At 47.9% G+C, this 25,240-nt stretch overlaps 1 protein-coding gene across 1 annotated transcript in view; it reads right to left on the bottom strand.

The window, feature by feature from the left end:
• Positions 1-24,905, bottom strand: part of CCDC197 (coiled-coil domain containing 197) — a 35,149-nt gene extending 10,244 nt beyond the window's left edge. Inside the window, exons 1-7 of the mRNA XM_088464348.1 lie at positions 24,649-24,905; positions 19,693-19,738; positions 15,804-15,980; positions 14,178-14,335; positions 13,061-13,143; positions 10,828-11,000; positions 3,826-3,936 (exon numbers count right to left, since the gene is read on the bottom strand). Of these exons, the coding sequence (XP_088320474.1) occupies positions 3,826-3,936; positions 10,828-11,000; positions 13,061-13,143; positions 14,178-14,335; positions 15,804-15,980; positions 19,693-19,738; positions 24,649-24,734 (834 nt within the window). The 5' untranslated portion in view covers positions 24,735-24,905. The remainder of the gene's footprint in view (positions 1-3,825; positions 3,937-10,827; positions 11,001-13,060; positions 13,144-14,177; positions 14,336-15,803; positions 15,981-19,692; positions 19,739-24,648) is intronic.
• Positions 24,906-25,240: the final 335 nt, after the last annotated feature.

Raw genomic sequence — 25,240 nt, forward strand, 5'->3', positions numbered from 1 at the left:
TGGGTATACTGAGTGCTAGTATGGGGGGCTGTGTATACTGAGAGCTAGTATGGGGGGCTGTGTATACTGAGAGCTAGTATGGGGGGCTGTGTATACTGAGGGCTAGTATGGGGGGCTGTGTATACTGAGGGCTAGTATGGGGGGCTGTGTATACTGAGAGCTAGTATGGGGGGCTGGGTATACTGAGGGCTAGTATGGGGGGCTGGGTATACTGAGGGCTAGTATGGGGGGCTGGGTATACTGAGTGCTAGTATGAGGGGCTGTGTATACTGAGTGCTAGTATGGGGGGCTGTGTATACTAAGGGGTAGTATAGGGAGGGCTGTGTATACTGAGGGCTAGTATGGGGGGCTGTGTATACTGAGTGCTAGTATGGGGGGCTGTGTATACTAAGGGGTAGTATAGGGAGGGCTGTGTATACTGAGGGCCCTCATACTAGCAGCTGAGCTCGCTGCCCGGAAGCCAAGTAGCGGAGGCGGTTGTTTGGCACTGGCCGCGAGCCAAACATGGCTCGCGGTCCAGCAGCCAATAGGAGGCAGATGCGACGAGCTAATCGCGGCTCACCTAGTCATAGCCCCGCCCAGTCGCTACGTCTTGAATTAGACGCTGCTGAATGGGAAACTTCAGTACCGGCGGCGGAGGGGAGGAGTGAAGACCTCCCGAAGAGCAGAGTGGCGCGGCAACATTTCCGGCAGCCGCGCAAGAGGCCAGAAGACGGCGTGATCAAGAGAGAAGAAAGGACGGGCCAGCGGCAGAAGAATGAAGCTGGGGACCGGAGAGGACTGCGGGGGTGGAAAGAAAAAGAGCTCCCCCTGCAGCCTCTTCCACCGTACGGGTAGGTGGCCTTGGGCCACCGTTAGTTACCCCTCTCTAGACCACCAGGGTTGTAGAGCACTAGGTCCGTGGCATAGATTCAAGCAATAGGCCTGTGGGTATATAGGTGGGCACAAGGCCCCGGCTACATAGGGGGAATTAGGCCCAATTGAAGGTATCTACCCCACAAATAGGTGTGAGTAACCTGCACATTAGGCCCAGGTCACTAAAGGGCAAATAGGTGGGCCAATACTAGGGCCACTGCATAGGGGGGATTGCTAGAGGTAATGCATAGGGGGACTATTACTGGGGGCAATGCATAGGCGGACTACTGGGGGCAATACATAGGGGGTCTACTAGAGGTAATGCATAGGGGGATTACTACTAGTGGCAATGCATAGGGGGTCAACTACTGGAGGCAATGCAAAGGGGGGAGAGGGGGGGGGGGTTACTACTGCTGGGGCCAATGCATAGGGGGACTAAAGGGCATTAATGTGCAGCATAATGTGCAAAGGCCGGGGATAGCGGTGTGGCATAATTTGTAAGGGGCATTAATGTGCGGCATAATGTGTAAAGATTGGGCATTAATGTGCGGCATAATGTGTAAAGGCCGGGCATGGCTGTGTGGCATAATGTGTAAGGGGCTAGGGGAGGTCTGAGAGTTATATGGGGAGCTCTAAATTATAATGGCACCCAGAAACGGTGAGGAAGTACCCCATTTATTTTACAGCGAAGGGTCCCCGGGACCCACATTTTGTCACTCACTGCGATCACTGTATACTGAGGGTTAATATGCGGGGGCTGTGTATACTGAGGGCTAGTATGGGGGGCTGTATTGAGGGTTAGTATGCGTGGGGCGGTGTATACAGAGAGGTAGCATTGGGGGGCTGTGTATACTGAGGGTTAGTATGGGGGGGCTGTGTATACTGAGGGCTAGTATGGGGGGGCTGTATTGAGGGTTAGTATGCGTGGGGCGGTGTATACAGAGATGTAGCATTGGGGGGCTGTGTATACTGAGGGCTAGTATGGGGGGTTGTATTGAGGGTTAGTATGCGTGGGGCGGCGTATACAGAGAGGTAGCATTGGGGGGCTGTGTATACTGAGGGTTAGTATGGGGGGCTGTGTATACTGAGGGTTAGTATGGGGGGCTGTATTGAGGGTTAGTATGCGTGGGGCGGTGTATACAGAGATGTAGCATTGGGGGGCTGTGTATACTGAGGGTTAGTATGGGGGGGCTGTGTATACTGAGGGCTAGTATGGGCTGTGTATACTGAGGGATAGTATGGGAGGCTGTACTGTATACTGTTGGGTAGTATGGATGGGGCTGTGTATACTGAGGGGTAGTATGGGGGGCTATATATACACACACTGCAATGTAATATGGGGGTGCTGTGTGTACTGAGGGTAGTATGGGGAGGGGGGGGCTGTATATACTGCAATGTAATAGGTTACCGACGGTAATTGCAGTGATGAAATGGACGCAGAGTGATTTATAGATGGGGCATCTGTTGGAGGTAATGGGGGATGGCGAGTAAAACCCAGGCGTGTCCTGACTGTTTGGGGGACGTGTCTCAGCTATTTTCTATTTCTTGCACTGAACATTTTTATAATCAGCAGATAGAAAGGGAGTGGCATCATGTAATATGCATGTTATACAGCGAGCACCACTATGGTAAAAACAATATGGGCCTGATGCGGAGTCAGACGCAGTGGAGTGATGTTTTCCATGACTGCCCCCGACTCAGAATCAGGCCCTATGAGAAGGCAGTATCCCGTCCCCTCCACAGACTCCTCCCCTCAATAGACTCGCCCCATTAGGGCTGCTTTCAAACATTTCCCAGGCTGGTTTTCCATCCCAATCCGCCTCTGTCAGAGACTGATGTGTGAATGAGTCAGTCGAGGTGTTGTGGGTGGCACACGCTAGGGAAAGGGTATTGTCGCCGAGGGGTTGTGTTGTTTCTTGTGTTTATTTTCAGGTGCAGAGATCAGGACCACTCGTCCATCAAGGGGACCGGGTGTAAATTTGGTGAGCATAACTTCTGTTATCTGTGTTATCCCTTCCCCTTTGGGTATTTTTGTGCGGGTTACGCCCTTGAGTTTGGCAAGTAGGTGTAACCAGTCTGAGGCCAAAAGTGCTAATGAGGATCAGCCACTGATCCCAGTAGAGGTCATCCTGGTTCAACGCATATTTCCCTCGCAGGGTTCTTGAGCAGGAGTTTCAGCTTTCACCGTCAACGTCAGACCGGTGTTCCAGGACAGTCGCCCGTGGCGTCATCGGCAACCTGAAGGTGAGGGCGATTGACTGAGGTAAGTGCCTGACTACACCTGCACCACAGCAGGCTCTCTGCACCGCCCCCTAGCAACCCCTCTACACCAGCTAGGAGCAGGGATTGCGGCACCTGAGTCTTGTGTTCTCTGCATAACACAGGAGGTCACATAAAATTGCAAGTGGAGGAGACGTAGGAGAATCTGCTCTTGCCCTTCTGCTCCAGCGTAACAATAAGTAGGGAGCGGAGGGGCATTTTGAGGAGATGTAATGGGCATGTGGATGATGTTTGGGCAAACAAGGGGAATGTTGAGGAGATCTGATGACATGCTTGCTGACTTTATAATTCATTTAAAATTGATATGTTTTGTTAATTTACGTTTCAATGGCTCAGAGTCCTTTTTGGTGGGACAGTCCCCACGCTGCTTGGCATGAGGACAAGTCCTCTTTTTAGGGTGCAGGCCTAGGGTGCGTGCAAATGTCCTAACTTGGTAGATCACAAAAGATTTTCGCCCTTTAGTCTGGCAATCCCTGGTTTATTGAGACACAGTTAATAATCAGATTCTTCCAGTTGTGTTAGTACATGAATTGGTGGCTATAACATAACAGCCACAAGAACACTCATACCAACTCTTTCCTGCCAACGGATGCAAACACCCATCCCGGATACATTACCGTTCTCACTCCCCGAATTACTCAGCTCCTGCAGGAACCCCACAACACTCCGCACAGCACGGGCTGCACTCACCTGGTTCCGGAACTGACTTTTCCCCACGTTGAAGTTTAATTCCAGCTGTTTATTTTTCTCCTGTAATTTGTCATATTCCAGTTGCAGCTGAGAAAGTTCACTCGTCATTATCTGCAGAACCCAGACAAACATATGACATTAGCCAAAGCATGATGGGAACTGTAGTTCATCACCAGAAGCTAACAACTCCAAAGACTAAACGTGGGCATCCTGCAAATGTGTCTGACGGGCCTTATGTACAGATTTATATTTTACCTATATTCTCCTGCAGAAACTCTGACTAGCGGCTGGTAGTACTCGTTTCTACTAGCATAGATAGTTGTACAGGAGCAGATGGGGCACTGGGTATATATTAGGACTCTTAATGTGATATGCAAATTATTTGACAAATTGGATTTTGTTTCTATTACCAAAATAGAATTGTTTACAGATTCTAAATGATTAATATAACCACCAATAGCTGCTATAAATAGTTGTAATTGTAAGAAGTTATTTTTTATTTAGTTCTTCCCACTTCTAGAAACTGTCAGTGCACCACCAGTGGCTAAGGGGGAGATAGGTCAAAGCTCTGAAGAGTGGAGAAGTTGTACATAGCAACCAATCATTTATGAACCACATTTTATAAAATATGTAGAAATTGATTGTTTGCTATGGGCTTCTCCGTTCTTTGATACATCTCCCTTTAAGTCTCTTTCTATGCCCTTGCTTGTTTTATCTGCACAAATAACACTTTTTTGAATCAACAGTTTCTCAGTTCTGGGTGTTGTTTTACCTTTCCATGACACACAGTGAGTTTTAAGTCTTGAAACACTAGATTTACTGACTCCAACACAGTCAGCAATATCAATCAGTACTTGATATGTGCTTTCTATCTGGCACTCACATTTACAATCACGAAACAACTTACTTTATCCCTATTAATAGACAACCCACTGTGTATGCAATATATTGCTTATTACATTCTAATCACTCTATGTAACACATTTTTGTTTGCCTTTGTGTATGAAATGTTATTTCCAAATTGCCCCTAGAGTGTAGAAAATGTGAAATATTCCCCACAAACTGCTTTTGTCACCTGATCAGAGATATTTTGAAATGTTCTTATTTTCCAGGACATTTCTGATACTTCAGTGCAGCTGCAACGTGGAGGCTGCAGAACATTGCAGCTCCGCCAGAGGTGAGCCCAATAACACTGACTGTATCTCGCTGGAAGCCTTGTAATATGCTGAATATGGCTGGGAGGTCATCGGAGACTTCAAAGTTCCTCTAATGGGTCTCCAAGGAGGTCTTAACAAATTTTGCTGCTTTATTTGCCTTTGGGACAGCAGGGACACCAAGGCGCACTACAATATACAGGACACTGACCACAGCGGACAGAGGGCCTGATTCAGTGACAGACGCCAGTACGAATGCAGATGCGATTTCATATGTAACACAGCTATGCAGATATGATAATGCCTGCAAAGACCACCTGAGCATAAGGACGCCCACTGATGCCTTAGCCGTGGTCGACTCGTACTTGCGTACATATCGGTACCATCGACGCACGTCGGCGGCCATCTTGCCCTTGCAGCAGGTCCGACCAGCCACAGACTCGGCAGCTCTCCTGACACGCAGAGCTGCGTAGGAAAACGCATGTGCTAATGTATTCACGCCCATAAAACGGCGTTCATACGGACCAACACGCCTGCGTTTTTCAGACCAACCCCCAAACACTGACAACCGGTCACTCACTTTGCAATGGACTTCTCTGCGCATCCGTAATCGCAATGTGAACGCTGTGCATGTGCAGTACGGCTTATACGCATGCGTAATGACAAACGATCGCTTCATCTGCGTACGTAATCGCTGTTGCATCCGTCTCAGAATCAAGCCCAGGGTTCTGTGTGGGGACGAATAACGTCAAGTGGGAGCCACAGGTGGACTCCAGGAAGGTGCGGATACCAGGGTAAGGTGTCTAGGCGCCATTTCATCGACCGCCCCTGCTCCCTCCGATACTATGCCACACATTAGCGATACCAATTCATAATATGCTACACACCTGTGCTACAAATTCATTGTATGCTACATAGCTGTATCCCCAATTTATAATTATGCTATACATCAATGCCTACAATACATACGCCATACAGCTGTGCACCAAATGTATTGTATCCCGCTGCCCTGAATTAGGCTATACAATGTCTCTAATACATACTGTATGCCACACGTGCCCCAACTTCTTTATGCCATACAGCTGTGCCTCCAATACATGCCACACATCCATGCCCCAATATATATTTATGACACATCTGTGCCCTATTATACAGTATGTCAGCACCAATTAAACACACACACACACACACACACACACACGACCCAGCCGGGACTGAAAGAGACATCCTCCTTTTTAATGTGGACTCAGCGGCGCCCTCCAGTGGCTGGTGCCCCTAGGCAGCCTCCTAGCACCGGCCCTGGCTGATGCCTCCACTACACATCAAGTTGGGCCTCATGAAACAACTTGTTAGAGCTCTAGATAAGGATTTGGCAGCCTTCAAGACTTCTTCACTAAGCTGTCTGAGGCAAAGGTCAAAGCTGGTGTTTTTGTGGGACCACAGACTAAGAAGATCCTGCAGTGCAAGGAATTCCCAAAGATGCTCGCTCAGAAGGAGCAAGCTGCTTGGACCAGCTTTATCGCAGTGTTTCGGGGCTTCCTGGGCAATCACAAGGCCGAAAACTACGAGGAGCTGGTTGAGACTTTGGTGAAGTCCATATTCCTGATGCTCATGTTGAGAAATTGAGGAGCAAGGCGAGCACTTCCACCAAGATATAGCGGAAGTTTGAACGCCGCGACTCAATAGCCGCCAGTATTTCATACCGCTTCCACTCAAGGACTAAAAATTTGTTACATACTGTTATTTTAGACTAGAGAGAGAGAATAGCTCTGAGCTCATCTCCCTGGAATCCTGACATTGGGGGAACAGTAACATCCTGCCAGATACAGGCATCAGCGGAATTCCGATGAGTCTGTCCAATGTTTTAAAACAGCAATCATTTAATGGCAAAACCTTTGCCTTGTAAATAATTGCCGATTTAAAATATCGTCCAGTCGCCGGAATTGCGATGATGCCTGCATCTTGCAGGCTGTTACATTTTCCTATCTGTGGTAGTTACCAAACTATTATAACAAGTTTCTGAAGTTTGGGGTCTTTGACGGAGTGGGAAAAATTCATTAATTAGTTAGATTTGTGGGCAGTATAATGCAATATATATTAATTCACACAGGGTGATGGAGTCCCCTTCCTACTGAAGATGAGGAATCTGCAATGCTGACTATTCTTTGATAGGTTTGTTAGCTACACCCTGTATCGGGGTGCATCTAGCAATTGATCAGATAGGGGTGACATTGTTAAAAGAAAAACAACCTCCATCACTCCCTCCCATCACTCCCTCCCTCCCTCCACTCCCTCCGTCCCATCCCTCCCTCCGTCCCTCCCATCACTCCCTCCCTCCCTCCACTCCCTCCGTCCCATCCCTCCCTCCGTCCCTCCCATCACTCCCTCCCATCACTCCCTCCCTCCCTCCACTCCCTCCGTCCCATCCCTCCCTCCGTCCCTCCCATCACTCCCTCCCTCCACCCCTCCCTCCCATCCCTCCACTCACTCCCTCCCATCCCTCCACTCACTCCCTCCCTCCCTCCCATCACTCCCTCCCTCCCATCCTGCAGCCTTCTGCAAGGACTTCTGTGTGTTAAACCCAGAAGTTCCTCTGGGCCTGATTCAGAGCCGGACGCTCTGAATCAGGGCCCTCCTACCTAAAAATGGAGCGGCCTCTTGGCCGCTTGCATAGCTGTGGGTGACCACCCACAGCTTATGCGAGCGGCCTAAAAGATGGTCGCTTCCGTCTGGGAACGCCTCCGTCTGGGCAGCAATGCCCCCGGCACGCCCACCAAAAAGATGGTCGCCTCCGTCTGGGAACGCCTCCGTCTGGGCAGCAATGCCCCCGGCACGCCCACCAAAGGGGGCGTGCTGTCAGTCACCATCGACAGCACGCCCCCTTTGGTACGAGACCCGGAGCGAGAGCTCCCTCCGTCGTGCGCATGCGCATTAGGGCACCATCGACTCGCTTGCGAGCGCTCAGCGCTCGCGAGCGGGTCTGAATTAGGCCCTCTGTCCGGAGCCATCGCAAAAGGACAGCTCTTATCGGACGATCTGTCATTTGCAATATTCTAGGTACATCTCGCGGTAATCAACTGCGGTATGTACCCGAAGACAGCTTGATATACCTATACCTCACTCCCCTCTCTCTGTCTGCCTTCCTCCATCTCTCTAAGCCCCCCACCCACAATCCTGCATTTGCTCTTACCAGTGTACTATGCTGCTAGGAGTCGGTTCCCAGCAGTGTTGCGGACATGAAGTAGTATACTGCGATCTATATTTTGGCCGCGTAAACACACAAGATCTGCACAATATATAATTATAGGGGTAGTATTACCGCACGTCGTATCTGACCTGTAGTACATCAGATGAAAAGATGCCATAAGACAATTGAAACAATAAATTGAGGGTACATACCATACGATGGTTGTTTCGATCCATCGCAGATCATAAAATTGCCCAATATATCGTATAGCATGTATTAGATACTTTAAAAGCTTCTATTTTTCCAAATATGCTTCTGTCACTAATATATTTATAAACATAATGTCATATTATATCAAGGTGTAACCAGCTTGCTGTCAGCAGCCAGAGATTAACCAAGAATGAAACTGTTTCAATGTTCTATTGTTTTGTCTGTAACAGTGTTTCATAAACTCAGTTATTTCAGCGTACAATAATCCATTGTAAATTGGAAACACCAAGCGCCTCGCTCCAAGCAAACGTCTGGTAATCCTGTAATTGTGCCCCCGCTGTACAGAAACTGATTGCTCAATCCTGCTGGCAGAATTCCACAACAAAAAGAACAAGTCGCTTTTCTTCTTACTCGCTGCTCTGACGATATCACAGACATACCTGCAATACCAAGTACAGCAACGTGCTAAGCTTACATCTCATCTGACATTTTAAGGATAATAGAGATATAGGTTTGTTTGACAGATCCAGTGCCGTAACAGGACTTTAATGCGCCCTGTGCCAGCCCCACCCCCTTTGTGTATGGGGGGCAGAGCCAGCCAGCACCTGGAAGTGTGGCAGTGCACAGAGCATCTAGAAGCTGTATACACAGCAGGGTGCCTGATTGTAGTGTCCAAAGGAAGATACTGGCAGCACTGCTACAGTGTTACTGACTGCAGGGTGCAATTTCAGGCACCCTCGTAGCCAAAAGCAAGGTCCATGGGGCAGTGACAGTGCCGCCCACAGAGCCCTCCGCTCTGTGCGGGGGCATAGTTTGCACACCCCTAGTTACAGACCTGCAGTCAGGGTAGGCAATGCCTCCCCTGTCATACTGCTGAGATTTGATATAAAAGGATTAGAATAACACAAAGAAGATGTTTATAAGTTATAACTATTGTCTTTGTTTATTTCACAGGTTCTCAAACTCGGTCCTCAGGACCCCACACATTGCATGTTTTCCAGGTCTCTTCACAGAATCAAAAAAAAAAAAATTATAACCACCTGTGGATCTTTTAAAATGTGTCAGTGAGTAATGAGTACATGGAAAACCTGAGGAAAGAGTTTGAGAACCACTGGTTTATTGTAATCATTTTTATAGTTAACACTCACCATCTTTGTGGAGCTCCCTCTGACTACAGGGAGATGAGAGATGAGAGATGAGGCGGCAACAGTTCAGCCTCGCTTCTATATAGTTAGACACTGCCTGCAGAGCAGGGGGCGGGGCAACACCACAGGCAATAAGCTACACAGAGAGAGAGCTAATATAGGCATGCCTCTGACTATGGGGGGCATGCCTTGAGCACTGATAGACACCTTGGCTGTTTTATGTGACCAAGAAGTGCACTGCAGTGTTTAGAGATCGGACCTCCTCAGTCAGCAGCAGCAAGAGAAGACACAGTGATGCAGGTAGGAGAATCAATGGACTCTGAAGTGTGTAGTGAGAGGAGAGTTACATTGAGAAGGGGGTGAGACAGGCTCCCAGCACTCAGACCCATCTCCATGTGTGCCTCCCCAGCCATTGACCTCACAGCGGCCCTGGATAGATCTATGTCTACGATTGCAGTTTTAGATCCTCTTGCTGGCTTCTATCTTACAGGAGGTGCTGCAAATTGATGGAAAACATTGCATTACAATGTGAGGAGCAGAGCATTGTGCACCTAATGGAACGAGGCATGCTGGAGGGTCTGCGACTGTAGTCTCTGCCCTCTTCTCCAGATGTGACCACCTATATCACCTAAAGATTGTAAGCTCATATGAGCAGGGCCCTCTCCAGGGGGAAAAGCAAGGTTTGTAGGGGTGAGGGTTTCAAATACTATATATTATACGTATAAATTAATGTTACATATACAGCAGCTCCACCTCAGCCGTCCGTATGCCATGGACAGAGAGCCCTGCCGATCAGAACTCCCTGTTGGGAGCTCCTATCGCCGTCTGCGTCAGTTTGAGATGGAGACAAAGCTGTCTCATTGGGGAATTTTCTGGGTACTCAGAAACCCTGCTCTCTCCCCTGGCCTGATCCACAAAATTATTCTAGCTGCTCACTGTAATGGTGTATCTATGTAAATTTATATACTGTCTGTATTAGTCTGTACTTATGTGTTTTGTTGTCAATTTTATCCCCTTGCATGGTGCATGGATGGGATACCTGTCTTTTTATGCAGCTAGAATGCCTGTTAAGTCTTTCTCCTCCATTTCATCTGCATACCTGAGTCACTGGCATTAAGCAGCCTCTCATCCAAATTAAACATTTCTGCTAAATATAGCCACGATCACACAAAGCTAGTTTCCCATGTAGTATGGAATAGAAATGTTAATTGAAGTAGACAAGGTGACGTTTATTGAAAATTCATTAATCATTACATACACACACAACCTCCATATCAAGTCATGTATGATTGGGCGGCCTATTTACCAGCTTCGACGTGTCGTGCTCTCTCTTTAGGACATCCAATGTGTGCTGTGCGCTCTCCAACTCGTCAGCGAGACCAGTCAGGTTATTCACTAAATTCTCATTTGTAAAGGAGAGAGTCTCATAGCGTCTGATTATGGCCTTCACCGGGGTGTCTACTCCATATTCCAGATAATCTGCAAGGAGGATCATAAAAGAAATCTTAATGGAATAGCAACGCACTGCTATAATGGGCGACTTTCACAAGTCACAGGTAAAGGTTGCCCTGACTGACAGATAAAATGTACCCAGTGTTTATCACCAGTGGAGGATGGTATTTTGTGGGTATCCTTATATAAAGGATATGAGACTGCAGACTATCCAGTCACTAGGAACCAGTGACGTCACCGAGAGTACCGCCCATCTATTAACTAGGAGCCAGTGACATCACCGAGAATGCAGCCTATCCAGTCACTAGGAACCAATGACATCACTGAGAGAAGAGCCTATCCATTCATTAGGAACCAGTGACATCACTGAGAATGCAGCCTATCCAGTCACTAGGAAGCAGTTACGTCACTGAGAATGCAGCCTATCCAGTCACTAGGAACCAATGACGTCACTGAGAATGCAGCCTATCCAGTCACTAGGAACCAGTGACGTCACTGAGAATGCAGCCTATCCAGTCACTAGGAACCAGTGACGTCACTGAGAATGCAGCCTATCCAGTCACTAGGAACCAGTGACATCACTGAGAATGCAGCCTATCCAGTCACTAGGAACCAGTGACATCACTGAGAATGCAGCCTATCCATTCACTAGGAACCAGTGACGTCACTGAGAATGCAGCCTATCCATTACCTAGGAACCAGTGACATCACTGAGAATGCAGCCTATCCATTCCCTAGGAACCAGTGACATCACTGAGAATGCAGCCTATCCATTCACTAGGAACCAGTGACGTCACTGAGAATGCAGCCTATCCATTCACTAGGAACCAGTGACGTCACTGAGAATGCAGCCTATCCAGTCACTAGGAACCAGTGACGTCACTGAGAATGCAGCCTATCCAGTCACTAGGAACCAGTGACGTCACTGAGAATGCAGCCTATCCAGTCACTAGGAACCAGTGACGTCACTGAGAATGCAGCCTATCCATTCACTAGGAACCAGTGACATCACTGAGAATGCAGCCTATGCATTCACTAGGAACCAGTGACATCACTGAGAATGCAGCCTATCCAGTCACTAGGAACCAATGACATCACTGAGAATGCAGCCTATCCAGTCACTAGGAACCAGTGACGTCACTGAGAATGCAGCCTATCCAGTCACTAGGAACCAGTGATGTCACTGAGAATGCAGCCTATCCAGTCACTAGGAGCCAGTGATGTCACTGAGAATGCAGCCTATCCAGTCACTAGGAACCAGTGACGTCACTGAGAATGCAGCCTATCCATTCATTAGGAACCAGTGACATCACTGAGAATGCAGCCTATCCAGTCACTAGGAACCAGTGACGTCACTGAGAATGCAGCCTATCCAGTCACTAGGAACCAGTGATGTCACTGAGAATGCAGCCTATCCAGTCACTAGGAACCAGTGATGTCACTGAGAATGCAGCCTATCCAGTCACTAGGAACCAGTGATGTCACTGAGAATGCAGCCTATCCAGTCACTAGGAACCAGTGATGTCACTGAGAATGCAGCCCATCTATTCATCAGTGAAGATATTGCCCTTAGAAACTCATGAAATTCTAGCTATCATCTTAGAATATACTAGATAAAGGATAGCTTGAATCTGATTGGTAGCTTAGGGTAACACCTCTTCTTTCGAAGGTTTCATAAATCTTCCCCTGAGACTTAAAACTCCCCACTAGCTTTAGACATAGAGGAGGATGTACGCAAGTTTACGTATCCTGCATGAATCACTGTGCGCACGGCCAGGCAGTGGGCACACACGTAAGCGCATATTAGAGACTTCCTCCTGAATGTGCCTGGAGAAGCAGGACGGAGAAGAGAAGGGATGTTCTCACGTAGGCTGAGTACAGTAAAGGTGCTTACACAAATGGGACTTGTGCAGAGCTGCAGACACAAGCACACACCTGTTAGGAGGCGTATTCCTTTCACAGATACACACAATGATAAAATAAATTAGGTGCACATGATGCCGAAGCAGAGTTGGACGAATCTCTAAACAAGAACTTATATATATATATATATTCCAATAATAGATACAAGATCACCAGTCACTTACTGTCTGGGACTTTCTCAACCATCTTCAACAAGAAATCGTCATAGATTTTGCTTCTCTTCATTCTTACATGTAAATTCTGCTGTCTATGAATCACATAATAATGGAGACAATCAGTCATTTCTCATATTTCTTATCCTATATCTAACAACATGATGCAGTGTGGTAGGACGATAGCCCCGTACTATGTTCTAGGGATGAAAGTAATACCCCTTTTACACCAGAGCTAAAACCCGGGTTATTGCAGGGTTAACCCAGGTAGCTCCTTGGTGTAAAACGGGGTAGGGTTGGATTCTTGGGTCGAGTGACCCGGCAATCCAACCCAGGTAACTTCCAGGGTTTAACACGGGAGTAACCCTGCAGTGTGAATGGTGCACTCCGGGTCACGGTGACCTGGATCGTGCCGCATGCCTGCCGATTGGCCGGCTTCAGTGGCGCGTGGAGATGGCGTCATCTCCAAGCGTCCACTTCAATACCGGAAAAGCTGGGTCTCTGCAGACCCGGCTCCAGTGTGAACGGCGCCAACTCAGGAATATCCTGGGTCAGCGCCGGCAAAATTCCGAGTCTGACCTGGATTGGAACCCTGTTCCAACCTCCGAGTCAGACCCGATATTTCAGTATAAAAGCGGTATTAGTGAGGCTACATCTCCTTTCCTGGTTATCCTACACTACTGCTTAGTTTAGCTTTATTTTGGCTTTAATTGTATGTTCAGGGTGAGGAGATGTGGCGGTTGACTTTATTACATGTTGCAACTCATCTTGAGTGTTTCAAGCTTTTCATCCCATTGAGCAAAATGCGTCTACAATGGCGAAATGCGTCTTGTTATAGGAAAAGACTGGCTCTTCACCAGCTCTGAGCTAGTTAAAATGTCAACTGTTTTTTTTTTTATTCTTGTAGAGTGGAAATTACTATGGGCCCTACTGCAAATCAAACACTTACCCTCTCCAGCGATTTGCTTTGTACTATGGCTTCTTGCAGACTGACAGTACAACCCACTAACGTTGAACTACATAGGAAGAGCAGGTGTACCTACAAATCTGATCACTTCATGTACAATCGTTGTATTAGTGAACCTCAGTGCACGGCTGGCGAAAATATACCAGTTGTTACATGTTCTACCTGATTCGCTTCTCTCCAAGCTGTTGTGTCAGCTCATCAATCTCCATTTGGCGCAAATCATTCTGCCGCGACTCTGCTTGGCATTTCGCTATCGCCCGTCTTCTCTTGGCATCGCTGTCTTTCAGGAACTTCTCAAACTTTACTGCTTTATCTGAGCACTGCGGACAATAAAAAGAAATATAGATATTGCAATGGAAGATTTTTTTTTTGCTTTGTTTGGTTTAACAAACTATGGAAAACTCGCTATTTGCGTCTCTGAAAATAGGAGCGCCTTTCTCAGAATAAGCCACAGTGACTGCTCCTACAGAATTATATCGCACTCAGATAGAATGGGTTTGAAAGTTTCAGACAATGCTGAAAATGCGGCGTTGGAGACAATACAGGTGGATTATATACAGCTTCATCACTTGCACCCTGGATGCTAAAGACTGTGGCCCTCATTCAGAGCCGTTCGCTATTTGCGTTCGTTCAAAAACAAGGGGTGGCTATTCAAATGATCCGTTCGCACATTGCAGTCTGTTCACACCTCTAAGTCTGAACGAGCGAGCAAAACATACGCTCGTTTATTTGTTAAAAACGCCCCCTGGCCGCTCGCACCATACGTCACGTCCGCTATGTATTAGATTAATCGAGTACATCGACCAGGGTCTGAACTGCTCGCTATTCTTGTGGTTGGTTTTTTCAACTGCTATTTTGCGAGCAGTTCTGAGTTAAAAAAAAACAAGTGACGTGGTCAATGACGCTGCTGTATTAATTATGCACACCCATAAAACGCCCGTTTTGACCTTTAAGCACGCCTGCGTTCGGATCTCCACCCCCTGTTTTCAAGCACCGTTCCCTGTTACCACCCACATACGCCTCATTCTGTCACTCAAAATAGCAGGCATTCGCTATATAGCGTACAAACGATTTTCAGCCGCACTGACTGGTTCGTGCATGCGTACTAAAAACCGTACGCATGCGCAGATGTGCGAACATCGCTCGGAACGAGCGTACTGCCGCTAGCGAGTGGCTCTGAATGAGGGCCAGTGTTGAAACCTATGTGCTGAGAACCTTATTGCTACTTATACACAAGTCTTGGACACAGTGGAAGGAGTCCTAGGTCCCATCTGCACTTTAATATACAGGAACAGAGACTTATATTTTATAAACAATCATAATATCTGGAATTCTAATATTTTGATACAAAGACTATTGGCAATTCATACATTGTTTGTGGTATATATTTTATATATTATTATAAATAAATGTATTTCATTGTTTAAGATATAACTGTCCATCCTTTTACCTTAGCGCTGGTTTACTTGAATTTTATGGTGTATGACTTAAGGGCGTGACTACCCCTTGAACCAGCTGCTCTTGTGACAGCGCGTCTCACTGGATTTTTTTTGGCGTTTTAATGTTGAGAATGGCGCTATGCGATGAAAAGCGAGCGCTTTAAAAGGTAGGGAGCAGGCTGCCGCATGGATAAATGGCTGCTGACGCGGCCAAGACACAGAATCAGACCCAGAGTTTGTAAATATCTGTGCCAGCGCTCAAACATTTTGCGCAATGTGAATGAGGCCCACTGTCTCTTAGTGATTCAGATGCAAATGAAGACATGAAATCTACTTCTGTCCATCTTACTTCTTTCTGTTTCAGTGCAAACTCCTCCTTCAGCGCATCGAGCGCCCGCATCCGTTCGGTAAACTCACGTCTTTTGTTGACCAGTTCCTGGCTGACGCGGTCATACTCCACCTCTTTTTTCAAAACCAGCGTCTTCTGCAGAGTGTTTTTACTGGTGTCCAATATCTTACCGGCAGCCTTAAAATAAAACAGAAAACCATGAACGTATACGCCGACCACGCATTGTGGTGCCAATGCCGCCCATCGCCTATCTGGCACTTTCAACTCTAAGTTCTGTAAGGCAGGACGGCGGTGACAAGGATCGGCCTGACGCAGGCAAAACACAGTAAGGAGGTTTATGCAAATGTTGGGCATGCAGACCGGCATATATGTATGTCAAGAAGCTACAGGGCTGCTGCTAATATACTGTCTATGCATCATTAGAGTGTATCTAACCACCCCTGGCCATCTGTGCATTCTGCCTCCTCCTTTATAGGACCACAAGACTAGAATATCCCTCTCACCTACAGCAGGGCTTGACAAATTTTTTCTAAAATCTAGGAGCCAGTGTAGGAGCCAGACCACTGTCCCCCCCAAAAAATTACAGGCGTGAGTGAGGCACACAGCTCTGTGTGTTATATAACTGTTATACACACTATACTAGTCCACAAAATAGTCACAGTTAGCGTTCCCGCTAGGCTGTTTTAGCAGGGCGCGGCGCCCTGCCCTCCTTCTGGAGGGCAAAAAGCACCCTGCCCTCCAGGAGGAGAGCAAAAAGCGCCCTGCCCTAACAGCCTGCGGGAGCCGTTCTCACCCGCGGGACGCAGTGTCCCGCGGGTAGACAAACATGCGGTGATCCGATCACCGCGGGAGAATAGACGCCGGGCGCATGCGCCCGGCATCTATTCTCCCTTTCTGTAGCGCTTGGGGGCTGCCCAGCATATCCGTAAGCGCCAGGCACGCCCCCAAGTATGACAAAAAGGGGACGCGTCTTATAGACACGCCCCCTTTTCATAACCACGCCCCTTTTCGGACGCGCCTTCGGCGCGCGCACAAGCTTGCCCTCTCTAGCTCCAGCGACCTGCCTGCTGCCGCAGCTAGAGGGAACACTACACAGTTGAATGGATACAGTAAAATGGAGGCCCCCTCACTGCTCTGCACAGCTCCCCTGCTCCACCCCCACCCTCCAGTAATAACGGACCACATTTCATATAAAACAATGGTGCCAAGTACAACAAACCCCCCCCCCCCCCCCTCCCCTCATGGTCACACCACTATCCCTCTGAAGCCGCTCCGCAATCCCTGCTCTATGCAGCAGGAGATAGGAGACAGTAGACAGCCGGGACGTACAGGATGATTAGTGTAGACTGGGACAGACAGCAGCGATCAGAGCAGGCCAGGATGGAGAGGAGTCGTCAGCGCAGGCCGGGACGGACAGAGGCACAGCAGTCACCGCAGATGACACTCAGCACATGCACTCCTGTGCATGATATGAACACCGCAATACTATAGGCACGAATCTCCGCCGAAGCTGATGAGGATCTGCCTCACTGCAAAATCTGGTGGCCAGGCAGCAAAATCTGGTAGCCATGGCGACCAGGCCCCTGGGATTTGCCAAGCCCTGACCTACAGTAGCATTTTACTCTTCTTCTCCCATCACCCTTCTTGGCTAAATTATTGTGACATATAGTCATACAGTACCTATAACCGCGAGCTAGCGCTGACTACTATCACTACAACCCTGCACTTCCCAGGAGCGGACCTTACACTGTTACACTTGCAGCGTTCCCTTCAGCTCAGGATAATGTGCCGTACTGTGATAAGACATGTGCGACCATTCCACCACTACTGTTAATGTCATGCTTATGAAGTCACCAAGGAGTTTTGGGTCTATATAAAGGAATTAAGCCGCAAGCTTGAAATAATTTACAGCACGATCTATATTATGCAAGTTTTGCTACTGAATACTACAGTGATGACATCAGAGTTCAGCAATTACAGGGAATGACATGAGAATTTACTTTCATATAGATATAAATTACATACATTGCCGTCACCTTACCATTGTATTATGCAGCAATATACTAGAAAAAGACCAAAGGCCTGATTCAGAGCCGCTCATAAGCGGCCGCTCGTTCGTTCCCAGCGATGTTCGCACAACTGCGCATGTGTACGGATCGTAATACGCATGCGCGAACCAGTCAGTGCGGCCGAAAATAGTTTGTTCGCTAAAATGGAATGCCTGCTATTTTGAGTGACATGAGGAGGCGTATGTGGGTGGTAACAGGGGAAGGTGCTTGAAAACGGGGGAGTGGAGATCCGAACGCAGGCGTGCTTAAAGTCAAAACGGGCGTTTTATGGGTGTGCATAATTAATACAGCAGCGTCATTGACCACGTCACTGGGTTATTTTATAGCCAGAACTGCTCGCAAGATTGTGGTAGGAAAAACCAACCACAAGAATAGCGAGCAGTTCATATGCTGGTCGATGTACTCGATTAATCTAATAAATAGCGGACATGACGTAGGATGCGAGCGGCCAGGGGGCGTAGTTTTCCAAAAAACTACCGCATGTTTGGTTCGCTCGTTCAGACCTAGAGGCGTGAACAGACCGCAAAGAGCGAACGGTTTATTTGAATAGCCACCCCTATTTTCTGAACGAGCGAGCGCAAATAGCGTCCGGCTCTGAATCAGGCCCAAGTCCTAATCTACAATATACTATGACAGTGTAGCAAACTGTAGATGGCAAATTGCCATCAGGTTACCCAGTGTTCATATATTTGTTTCTGAAAGCTGACAATCTAAAACAGCACCACGTTGGATCTTATATTTTCCAAGACTTGCAACAATCTCACTTTATACATTTTCAGATCCTGTTTATGTTGCCATCCGGTTGGCCAATTAAGTTGTTCTTTGTAGGCATTAAACTTAGCCTGAAATCACTGGCAAAAAACCTGGCAGTCAGATGTGCCAGCCTGTGTGCTCATCAGAGGAATTAACTAAATTGGCCCAGAGGACATGTCAGAGATGGTCACACACCTTGGTTGAGAAGACACTAATCCAGCTGCAACTGTGTATGTGCTGCTTTATACTGCCAGTGTTATACAGGAACAGCAAGGGCATCCCACCTACATCACTGGAACACACAATGGACCCCCAGACCTGACTCCAAGGTCACTTAATGTCTTGTCAAGGTCAAATTTCACCACTGATTTAAACAAAGGAAAACTTAAGATTTCTCATAGCTCTCCATGTCCCCTTATAATAACCAGCCAGTGACAGGGCCGGATTAAGACATGGGCCTGGAACTGAAAATGTTCAATGGCGCATAGTGAGAAGGGGAAGAGCTGTGATCGGTGCTGTGTGAGTGTGTTCAGAGTCACCTTGGTGTGTACACCCCCAGCACTACGAACACTAATTACACAGAAATAAAAAAATTTGCATTTTTTTTTTTTTTTTTGGAGGGGGGGGTTTGGGGTCGGAGGACTAGATAAACTACTTAAACACTTAAAATGTATGGCCAGTTAGGCAGCTGGTAATCATGCTGTCATGTTGATGGGCCTATGTTTTTGTAAAGGCCTGGAGCTGGAGCTCCATCCGCCCCATTGTTGATCTGGCCCTGGCCACTGACCCCAGTTTACGTTTGTACATTTAAAGCATGCTGATTTTATTGCAAGTGTCAGAGAACCAATATACAAAAGGGGTAAACTTACTAAAATGAGAGTTTTTAGAAGTGGAGGTGTTGCCCATATCAACCAATCAGATTCTAGCTATTATCTTCTAGAAGGTGGTAGATAAATGTTAAGTAGGATTTGCTTGGTTGCTATGGGCAACATCTCCACTTCTAAAAACGCTCACTTTTCAGTGATCACAGTAAACGATACAAAAACAAAACAAAACAAAAAACTTACCTCCTTTATTATAGGGATTTGCGTAATATTTTCATCCTCTTCCTCTCTGGAAAGTAAAGTTACAACACTTTAGGTATATCCTGGTAGGTTTGCACCAGAGAATTGTATTTTGATTTGTATTGTTGTTTTTTCCCCACTGAGCAGGCACAGCACCAACACCCGCTTAGTCCAAACCATGGACTGAGCTGTTATTTATGGCTGACATATGTACTCAAAGGTCATGTGTCTATTATAGTCAGTGCCCAGCCATCTATCAACGGTCTGTCCTTGGAGGACAACGAAAAATCCCAATACATTCATGTACATTTACATTTCTTCAGCAATTTTGATTAGTGATAGGTGAGGACAGTTCGTAATCGTACATCTCCAGCAGTGGTTAGGAATCATTTCTGCAATAGTTCAAACTTCCCATCATGCAGGTGTCATAGATCCGTTTTACAATCAGACAACAAGGAAAATGTGGTCACATATGTATGGCTTCACTGAACAAGTCCACAAACACAGAGTAACAGTAATGAGTGACAATTTAATGTATATATACACATACTAAATATATTGAAGCAGTAACATTATGTAGATTACAATATCATTCAACAAACAGATTACATTTGATATAACAAACTTGGAAAGAGACTGAGCAAGAACATCTCATTTACCACACTGAAACCTACTGACCAGGACCAGCTAATCTACCACACTGAAACCTACTGACCAGGACCAGCTAATCTACCACACTGGAACCTACTCGCCAGGACCAGCTAATCTACCACACTGGAACCTACTCGCCAGGACCAGCTAATCTACCACACTGGAACCTACTCACCAGGACCAGCTAATCTACCACACTGGAACCTACTCACCAGCTAATCTACCACACTGGAACCTACTCACCAGCTAATCTACCACACTGGAACCTACTCACCAGTACCAGCTAATCTACCACACTGGAACCTACTCACCAGTACCAGCTAATCTACCAGACTGGAACCTACTCACCAGCTAATCTACCACACTGGAACCTACTCACCAGGACCAGCTAATCTACCACACTGGAACCTACTCACCAAGACCAGCTAATCTACCACACTGGAACCTACTCACCAGCTAATCTACCACACTGGAACCTACTCGCCAGGACCAGCTAATCTACCACACTGGAACCTACTCGCCAGGACCAGCTAATCTACCACACTGGAACCTACTCACCAGGACCAGCTAATCTACCACACTGGAACCTACTCACCAGCTAATCTACCACACTGGAACCTACTCACCAGCTAATCTACCACACTGGAACCTACTCACCAGTACCAGCTAATCTACCACACTGGAACCTACTCACCAGTACCAGCTAATCTACCAGACTGGAACCTACTCACCAGCTAATCTACCACACTGGAACCTACTCACCAGGACCAGCTAATCTACCACACTGGAACCTACTCACCAAGACCAGCTAATCTACCACACTGGAACCTACTCACCAGCTAATCTACCACACTGGAACCTACTCGCCAGGACCAGCTAATCTACCACACTGGAACCTACTCACCAGGACCAGCTCATCTACCACATTGGAATCTACGTACCAGCTAATCTACCACACTGGAACCTACTCGCCAGGACCAGCTAATCTACCACACTGGAACCTACTCGCCAGGACCAGCTAATCTACCACACTGGAACCTACTCACCAGGACCAGCTAATCTACCACACTGGAACCTACTCACCAGCTAATATACCACACTGGAACCTACTCACCAGCTAATCTACCACACTGGAACCTACTCACCAGTACCAGCTAATCTACCACACTGGAACCTACTTACCAGCTAATCTACCACACTGGAACCTACTCACCAGGTCCAGCTAATCTACCACACTGGAACCTACTCACCAGCTAATCTACCACACTGGAACCTACTCGCCAGGACCAGCTAATCTACCACACTGGGACCTACTCGCCAGGGACAGCTAATCTACCACACTGAAACCTACTCACCAGGACCAGCTAATCTACCACACTGGGACCTACTCGCCAGGACCAGCTAATCTACCACACTGGAACCTACTCACCAGGACCAGCTCATCTACCACACTGGAACCTACTCGCCAGGACCAGCTAATCTACCATACTGGTACCTACTCACCAGGACCAGCTCATCCTACCACACTGGATTCTATGCACCAGCTAATCTACCACACTGAAACCTACGCACCAGGAGCAACTAATCTACCACACTGGAAACTACTCGCCAGGACCAGCTAATCTACCACACTGGAACCTACTCGCCAGGACCAGCTAATCTACCACATTGGAAACTACGCACCAGGTCCAGCTAATCTACCACATTGGAATCTACGCACCAGGACCAGCTCATCTACCACACTGGAACCTACTCGCCAGGACCAGCTAATCTACCACACTGGAACCTACTCGCCAGGGACAGCTCATCTACCACACTGGAACCTACTCGCCAGGACCAGCTCATCTACCACACTGGGACCTACTCGCCAGGACCAGCTCATCTACCACACTGGAACCTACTCGCCAGGACCAGCTAATCTACCACATTGGAATCTACTCGCCAGGACCAGCTAATCTACCACATTGGAATCTACTCGCCAGGACCAGCTAATCTACCACATTGGAATCTACGTACCAGCTAATCTACCACACTGAAACCTACTCACCAGGACCAGCTAATCTACCACACTGGGACCTACTCACTAGGAATCTAATCTCACATATTGGAACCTACTCACCAGGGATATGTCAGCTGCTTGACAAGATAGAAATGAAAGTTCTATGAGTTCCGTGACAATGGATGCTGAGATCTCCCTTGGGGACAATGGTCCTGATACAGAGATGGACACAATATGAATGTTTATGCAGGTGAGTGATTAGCGGTGGTCAGTCAGTATATGCACCACCTGCGTCACATTGCGCATGCGTCAGATCTCATTGCTGATGTTGCGCACAGTGCAGATTTATTTGCAAAGTGATTGACAGGCAGGGACAGTTTGTGGCGACGGGGGAGGAGGGAAGATGTGTCTCAGTCATTTTCGCAGCATGTCTCAGCCTGCGACTGCGATCCCGCATGAAGTCTCTCAGTTCCCGCAGCCATTCTGTGCAACCATAACGTTACTCAGAAGGCCGATGGTAAACTGACCTGCGACCAAGCTGCATCTTTGTACGCAGTCACATGGATTTGCAAAGTCAGCGGTGGGTGACTCGATACAAATCCCAGCAGCTGCGACATTCGCATATTTTCACACAGCCGCTGTGTATAAACTTGCAGCTGCATTAGCGTACCTCACTGAGTCACGCCCAATGTATAGCATCAATGTATCAGGCTCCATTTGTCTGAGTGTTGCGGATATAGGGTCCGATTCTGAGTCACACGCAATAACGAATTCAACATGGGTACATCCGTGTGGCAGAATGAACAAGGCCAGAGACATCCACTGTTAGCGCTCATGCACGCCATAATACCGATTGGTGCATCATTATATGCCAACATCAGTCGCGCCATCAGAAATTGCACTAGCCCTATGGCAGGTGCAGTTTTTCATGCTCGCTTTGGTGCATCTGTGAACGCAGCCGCCGTCACTGACACAATGGCGACACTCCCATAATACGCCAACTGACAGGCCCATTTTTGCATGCACCAGTGGCCACCTCCCAGTCACTGGCCATCTCCTCTGATATCGTCTCCACCGGTGTGTGCACAATGTGTAACGCATGCACCGTACGGGTTCGCACATGCCCAGCTGCAAATAATCACTCAAATACGTGAACATTGGCATTCCACGCCACTCAGAATTAGGCCCCTAGGTTCCACCCTCCCCGGCAGTTATTGTCACTCATTCCTGAGGTCGAGCTTAACCCAAGGACTGGGAACACTCACACTCACCTTGCTTGTGTACAAAGGGCCTGATTCAGTGCCGCTCGCTCACGCTGTGCGTTCACAAGCAGCCCGATGTTTAGCGTACGCGCATGCTTCGTTCTGCACGTGCACGAACTACACGCTGGGAACGCAACCCTCTCGCTCACCCAGCAAAGGCAGGCCAGGGTAATGAGTGACAGGAGAGGCTGTTTGTGGGAGGTAACAGGGGCAGGACACTAATAACGGGGTGTTGGAGATGCGAACACAGGTGTCTGAGTGTTTCAACGCCATTTTAACGGCGTGCATAATTAACAGGCAGCGTCATAGTACACGTCACTTGCCTTTTTTTTACACCGATTTCCTCGCAATGCTTGCGGTAGGGTAAAGCAACCGCAAGCACAGCGTTAGCATCCGATGGTGCTCGATGTACCAATGTTTTTATACACTTCCTGGAGATGACGTGTGCTGGTGGGCGGCTCTGCCTGTGCAATTGGGCGTACGCTCAGACAAAGTGGCCGCTTGCTAAGGCATGGTGGGCGTGCTTATGCCTTGGCGAGCCTTCGCTTCCCGTGGCGTCACTGACAAATTTGCATATGCATCCAGCGAGCGTACGCGGATAGCGACCAGGTCTGAATCAGGCACAAAGCCGCTGTTATTCTGGCGAGTAAGAAGAAGATCTTGCAATACAGCTGGGGCAAAATATTTATACATGTTGTATATACATCACATGCAGAGTATACAGCAAATATATACGTCCACAAATATTACCCTACAGAAAGGAGTGAGTGCAAGTTTGGTGCAGAGCCGGGAATGGCAGCACAGCAGGTCAGTGTCTCATTGTACCCAGCAGTTGTGGTGAGGAAGGGGTGTGGGGGGTATTCTGGGCACCCTGCCTATGCACAGACTCATGAATTGGGCACGGAGCAATCACTAACACATACTATTATTATTCTGCATGAAGGGGCAGCGCGGGCGCTAATGAGACACTGAGACCAGCTCCAGCCTGAGGTGCTGCAACCTCCGGCCTCACTACACTTCCCATGCACAGCCATAGGGGTCTCTCACCTGCCCTCCCCCAGCTGGGTGACAAACACGATCCTCCTCCTGATGTCCAGCTGCAGCTCATGTCTCGGCGGCTCCCAGTCCGTCATTGTGTCGTACGGTCCGGCGAGGAGGGAGAGCGGGAATCACAGGCCCCCCATAGAGATCCTGCACCGGACAGCGGGGACCTGCCGGGTCAGCGTTATGCGTCCATAGCAACTTTATCACCAATCACTGCGCGTTACCCGGGCTCCACTGACCCGCCTCCTCCCCTGTCCACACACCAGACAATGCTGCCTCTACTACCAGTTACCCTTGTGTGTGTATGTTAGTACTGGTCTGTTTCATGTGATCTTCTACATACAGCAAGCTAGTCCCTTACATGTGATCTTCTACACTCAGCAAGCCAGTCCCTTACATGTGATCTTCTACATACAGCAAGCTAGTCCCTTACATGTGATCTTATACATACAGCAAGCTAGTCCCTTACATGTGATCTACACACTGCAAGCTAGTCCCTTACATGTGATCTTATACATACAGCAAGCCAGTCCCTTACATGTGATCTACACACTGCAAGCTAGTCCCTTACATGTGATCTTCTACATACAGCAAG

Source organism: Taudactylus pleione, unplaced genomic scaffold (genome assembly GCF_031769625.1).
Source record: "Taudactylus pleione unplaced genomic scaffold, aTauple2 ptg001661l, whole genome shotgun sequence".
NCBI lineage: Eukaryota > Metazoa > Chordata > Amphibia > Anura > Myobatrachidae > Taudactylus > Taudactylus pleione.